The 5,524-nt window shown below is 36.7% G+C and overlaps 2 protein-coding genes across 2 annotated transcripts in view; both read left to right on the top strand.

Moving 5' to 3' along the window:
• The window catches only part of LOC107720620 (Sjoegren syndrome/scleroderma autoantigen 1 homolog), a 12,474-nt gene extending 10,495 nt beyond the window's left edge, over positions 1–1,979 (top strand). Inside the window, exon 4 of the mRNA XM_016528361.1 lies at positions 1,333–1,979. Within this exon, the coding sequence (XP_016383847.1) occupies positions 1,333–1,784 (452 nt within the window). The 3' untranslated portion in view covers positions 1,785–1,979. The remainder of the gene's footprint in view (positions 1–1,332) is intronic.
• Positions 1,980–3,066: 1,087 nt separating this feature from the next.
• Positions 3,067–5,304, top strand: LOC107720588 (protein FAM89B-like). Its single transcript, XM_016528314.1, has 2 exons — positions 3,067–3,865; positions 4,617–5,304. Exons 1-2 carry the CDS (start codon positions 3,611–3,613, stop codon positions 4,884–4,886), a joined length of 525 nt encoding a protein of 174 aa, XP_016383800.1. The 5' UTR covers positions 3,067–3,610; the 3' UTR covers positions 4,887–5,304.
• Positions 5,305–5,524: the final 220 nt, after the last annotated feature.

The raw sequence follows: 5,524 nt of genomic DNA, 5'->3' as shown, positions 1-5,524 counted from the left end.
GTAATAACTAAATGTACAGTAAGGTATCTGTAGATTGTAAATTATGGCCAATAATGATAGATAGTAGGGCTGCACAATTAATCGTATTTCTAATCGCGATTACAATTACGGATGCCACAAATACATAATCGTTCAAAGTGGCAATTAATCATTCAAAGTCCACTTATGTTATTCTGAGTGCTTAAGATGTGGGTTTTTTTTCTTTCTACAGGTTATCTTAAGGTTTTTCCATTGTTTTACTTTTAGTTTTAGTATAACATTATAATACCATGCTAATTTTTACTTTTTTTTTTATTTAAAGAAGAAACAAATCCAATATAGTTGACATTTGAGGCTTATATAAGCAATAAAAGTTTTTCATATAGTGTTTTCAGCTCGTTTATTTTTATATAAAAATATGGCATGCAGTTACTTCAAACAATGGTATAAACATCATTCAGTCAATGTAAATTGTGGTAATCGTAATTAATAATCGCAATTACAATTTTAAGGGAAAAATCGACAATTATGATTTTTGTCATAATTGTGCAGCCCTAATAGATACGTCCTTACAGTACCTTTCAAAAGAGGGTCAGTAAGATTTTACATATTTATTTTTTAAAGAAAAAGGATGCATTAAACTGACCAAAAGTGACAGTTAAGACATGTATAGTGTTTTTTATATAAATGCTGGTCTTTGAACTTTCTATTCATCAAAGAATCCTGAAAAAGTCACAGTTTCCACAAAAATGTTAAACAGCACAAGCGTTTTCCATACTGATGATAATAAGATATTAATTATACTGAGCACCAAATTGGCATATTTGAATAATTTCTAAATTATCATGTGACACTGACGACTGGAGTAATAATGCTAAGCATTAATTCACAGAAATAAAGCATGTTTCAAAATATATTAAAATAGAAAAAAAATATATATATATATATATAAATACACATACATTTTAGTCATTTTTTGTGTTTTTATGTGACAATGTATACTATAAATGAAATTCAACAGCTACAAATTAAAGCATCACAGCATTGTATTAAACGGTATGAAATACAAAAAAATGGGGTTAAGATTAAACAGGACCCCACTGGAATTATAATAGCTAGTATTTAATTAATATTTATTATTGATTGAAGCGTGTATGAGGGAAGGAATGTCCTATATATTTGCAGACAATTCTGCTGCAAGATAAGCAGAAGAAAAATTACTGTGTTGCTTGTCAAGAGCTGGACTCCGATATTGACAAGGACAACCCAGGTACGTTTAAATGCAGCCTTTGAATTTTTTTATGTATGTACAGTCTTGTGTATCTCTGTTGACTTGTTCAATTTCTCTTTCAGCTTTAAACGCCCAGGCAGCCTTGTCACAGGTACGAGAGCGTCAGCTTGCGACTCAGCCTCTCCCTGAATCTAACGGTGCCTCATCCAGCGAACCCCCTCTCTCCATCACGGGCCAGCCCCGGCCGGAGCACTGCGAGGGGGCCGCGTCTGGACTGAGAGGTCCCCCTCCCGCCATACAGTCCACCCCTCTTTCTGTCCCCACCGCCAGCTCCAACTTCCTGCCACCAGCCACCCCTGCTCCCCAGACTGCACCTCCTTTAGGGCCCGTGGGCAACACCCTCCTCCACCACCCAGCCTTGTCAAGTGCAGAGGAGGCAGTGCTACATAAACTCAGATGGGCCACACAGGAGCTCCAGCACTCGGGGTCAGTGGAGGCCAGCATCCAGCTCTGCAGTCTGATCCGAGGCTGTGCCGAATCCCTGCGCAGCTTGAAAGAACTGCAGCTCTCATAAGACTGAAGCACAGACGGAGCTGTAACAGCACACACACACACATAAGGAAATACAAACAGCACTAATACATATATATATAGTAACATACTCAACAGAGCGTTTCGGTTGTGTTTATGTTTGTTCTAAAGCAGCTGAGTATGTGACTGTGTCGTGTGTTGAAATACATTGCTTGAGCTGCAAAGGCTGGTTTCTTTTTCCTTGATTTGTTTGTGTTCGAGTTACAAGTTTTAACTTTCTTTCCGTTGCTTTATGAACTCATAATATTATTATTATTGAAAGCACTGACTTAAGTGTTGTGACAATGTTAGATCAATTACAGTGGCAGAGAGAAGTGTTTCAAAGCTGCAACAGATCCATTTAGATGCTATTAGTGTTGTCTTGGTAACAAATAACAGCATTGTAAGTTTGGTACAGTTAGGGGACATTCACACAGAATGCATTTTGCATTTCACTGCACTGCTTTGCTGTTGCTTTTTCAGCGATCATTGCATATGTGCCTTTTGCTGCATCTCACACAAGATGCAAAGTAAGTTCAGCTTGAAAGTATTTCTAGACCTTGCATTTTTTTATTACACTGCCCGATTTCCATCGTTTTCCCATGTTTTTGCAGTGTAATGCTTTTCTCCCACATTCCAATTCCCATATATCACATTTTTAAATGCACAAATGTGTTCTCCTATCACAGAGAACCTTTGCATTCCACAGCAGTGCGTTTTGTGGCATGTTTCCTTTACAGGAAAAAAAGGTAATTGTGAGTTGATCTCACAATTCAGTCTTTTTTTCTCTAAATTCTTAGTTTACATCTCATAATTTTGACTTTTTTACTCTGAATTTTTCAGTTTGCATCTAGCAATTCTCTCTTTTTTTGTTTCTGCCACAGAATGAAAAATAAAAAAGTGAATTGCTACTTTTTATCTCACAATTCAGACTTTTCCCTTGCAAGTGCAGGTTGATCTCTCAGGTTTATTTATATCTAAAAAAAAAAAAAAAGTGGTGTTTAGTGTCTTTAGACCTTGCATTTTTCCACTCCTTTATACTGTCATCTTTAAATGCAATAACTCATCCCGTGACCCCTTAGATTATACATTTTTCCTCCCAAAGCAAAGTTGAGGCTCAGATGAAGCAATTGAAAAGTCTTTTAGACTCAAGAAACTACATCAAAAGAAAGAAAGAAGGCGACCAGCTTCAGCAGTTTATGCTGCTGTAAATGAGAAACAGCGCCTCGCTGTGGCAGAACGCAGCTCTGGGCGGAGAGATGCAGTGGGCGAGGTTTAGCTGTACAGTAGGCTACAAGACAAAAGAAAACGTTAAACGAAAACAAAGCGGGGCTCCTTGATCTCCTGTCCAGCGTTTCCTGTCCAGTTTTTGCTTGTATCTAAGGGTAGGAATTTGTTTTTATCTGCAGAATTAGTTTTATTCGCTGCTTTACGACGAAATGCAAATAAGGAAGAGCGTAAAATCAAGTACCTCCTGAAAGAACAGAGATCGTCAAAGAGTTTATTAGAGCGAAATAATTTTCTGTTGCCTTGTAAACGAGCTACTAGTTACAGTCAGTGTAAACCAGTGGTTAACGTATATATGAAGGATTGCGCACAGAATATCACTTTTCCGGAAATTAGTTTTTGGACGTGACAGTTGGTTGCAGCTTAAGGTCATTCGTGCGCGCTCACCTTCCGTAGCATTTTTTTTTAAAGAAAGACAGTGTATTTAATCTCAGTTGGATATTTTTCATGGTGGTAAAAATAAATGAACAAAATAACAACACCGGGCATAGAAAAGATTAAAACCAGGTTTTAATTTTAAAAGCGAAAACAGTGGAATCGGAAATGAACGGGTTTCAGTCCAGTCCAGCGGATTGTCAGGCTGGAAGCGTCTGTTCTATTGAAGGCTTGCCTCCGTTACCTAAAGGACTGAGCGGTATCCTGAACTCGAGCGGAGGATCCTGGAGGGACATTGAGAAGGTCTATAGCAAGAGGACGCGCATCCAGGCGGACATCAGCAAGTCCAGAGTGAGCGACTGTCTTGTCCGCAGTAAACCAGCGAGCCTTGACGCAGCGCTGGCCGTGCTGCGCAAAGAGATGGTGAGTCCGAGACCACGCCTGACTCGGTGCCACTCTGATCTTCGCTCAGTTTGTGCTAAATGGGCAACTATTTATGGATCAATGACAAATACATGTGAGAAATGATAAAAAGTGCATTTAAAATATCTGCCAAAGTATGCTTTGTATTTGCATACATTTTTCAATGTAGCCTAAATATTCTTTATGAATATACATTTTTTTTAGAGTCACTCCTTTTGACCTAAATAAAACAAGAAAACGTAATGGCTTTGACCTTGATTTGATATGATATATTTAAACTAAATTGTCTACTTAAAAAAAGAAATAATAATAGTGCAAATAGTATATATATATTAATTTATTTATTTTTTTAAATAAAGAATTTCAGCCTTTTGCTTAGACCTATTTTTTTTTTTCCTTTCCTCTGGTCAGTTACACCATAGGAATTTTGACTTGAGCTCAACAAACAAACAAAAAATATTTATTTATAAAATTAAAATCAGACCTTACAAACATGTAAAATAATCTTTTGTGTGAAAGCATTTCTGTACTGACATTTTAACTGCATTTTGAATAGTTTAATAAAGTAATTAAAACAATTTGATTAATGTTTTCACTAACCGTTTCATTGTCAGTTTTATTTTAAATAAATAAAAATAAAACATTCAGTAACATTTTTTTATTTTTTTCAATATACATTTTTGTATTTTAATGGTGATCATTAAATTATATATTTGAAATCCAACATAGCTTGTGTTCTTGTCTTTCGCAGGTTGGACTTCGACAGTTAGACATGTCGCTGCTGTGCCAGTTGTGGTCTCTATATGAGTCCATACAGGAATACAAAGGAGTTTTCCAGGACATCTCTTCTTCCCTGTGTGAGAGTTCCTTCAACACCGAAAATGGTTATTCTGAAGATGAAGAGGAGGAAGATGAAGATGAACATGAAAGAGAGAGTGGGGAGACGCTGTTGTCCCTTCCTCAGCCCACTCAGAACTCTCGAGACCAGTGGATCAAAGACTCCTTCCACATCCCCATTTAACTGAAGCATGTGCTCTCTCAGCTACAGTACGGCTCTCAGTATGGATTCTGTAAGCATTAATATGAAACAAGGCCTTTATTTTTGTTGGATACTATTACAATGGTGATTGTAAGGTTGTTTCAAGGGAACTATGAAAAACTGCCTTTTCACTGCCTGTGAAGTCATAAAGACCGGATGAGGGTTGACAGGAAGAGGATGTTGTAGCCAGAAACAGTGTGGTCAAGGATGTTTTTCTACATATGGTAAAGGGTGTATACATAAAAAAAAGACATGCCTTATATACTATTCTCTTTTGTGGTCACAATTTCATTATATTATGTAGATTCATCAGATGTATATTATCACTTATCACTCTATTTTCTCTATCACTTGCGTGCATTTTCGATACTGTTTATTTTATTATGAAATATAATTTTTTTACACCTCTGTCTTTCATTAGTAAGTTAAACACAATACAGAATGTGCTTTTCTGTACAAAATAAATAAAACAATAAAAATTTTGCTGTCTCAAAATAAGTGCTCAAGATGTTCAAAACAGCTGTCCAGTGCAGATATGATCAAATCAGCCATTAGGTGGCACTCATTTCCTTTCTAAACTTTCTAAATGGATGTTGTTTTGAGTCATGACGCCTGGAGTA

Source organism: Sinocyclocheilus rhinocerous, unplaced genomic scaffold (genome assembly GCF_001515625.1).
Source record: "Sinocyclocheilus rhinocerous isolate Xijiao unplaced genomic scaffold, SAMN03320098_v1.1 scaffold603, whole genome shotgun sequence".
Taxonomy (NCBI): Eukaryota; Metazoa; Chordata; class Actinopteri; order Cypriniformes; family Cyprinidae; genus Sinocyclocheilus; species Sinocyclocheilus rhinocerous.
The sequence above is the reverse complement of the archived record's forward strand: the minus strand, read 5'-3'. Positions and strand labels throughout refer to the sequence as shown.

Coding starts and splice junctions, on each gene's coding strand:
- LOC107720588 (XM_016528314.1), top strand. CDS start 3,611: ATGAACGGGTTTCAGTCCAGTCCAGCGGATTGTCAGGCTGGAAGCGTC. Junction 3,866..4,616: donor CCGTGCTGCGCAAAGAGATG/GTGAGTCCGAGA, acceptor TGTCTTTCGCAG/GTTGGACTTCGACAGTTAGA.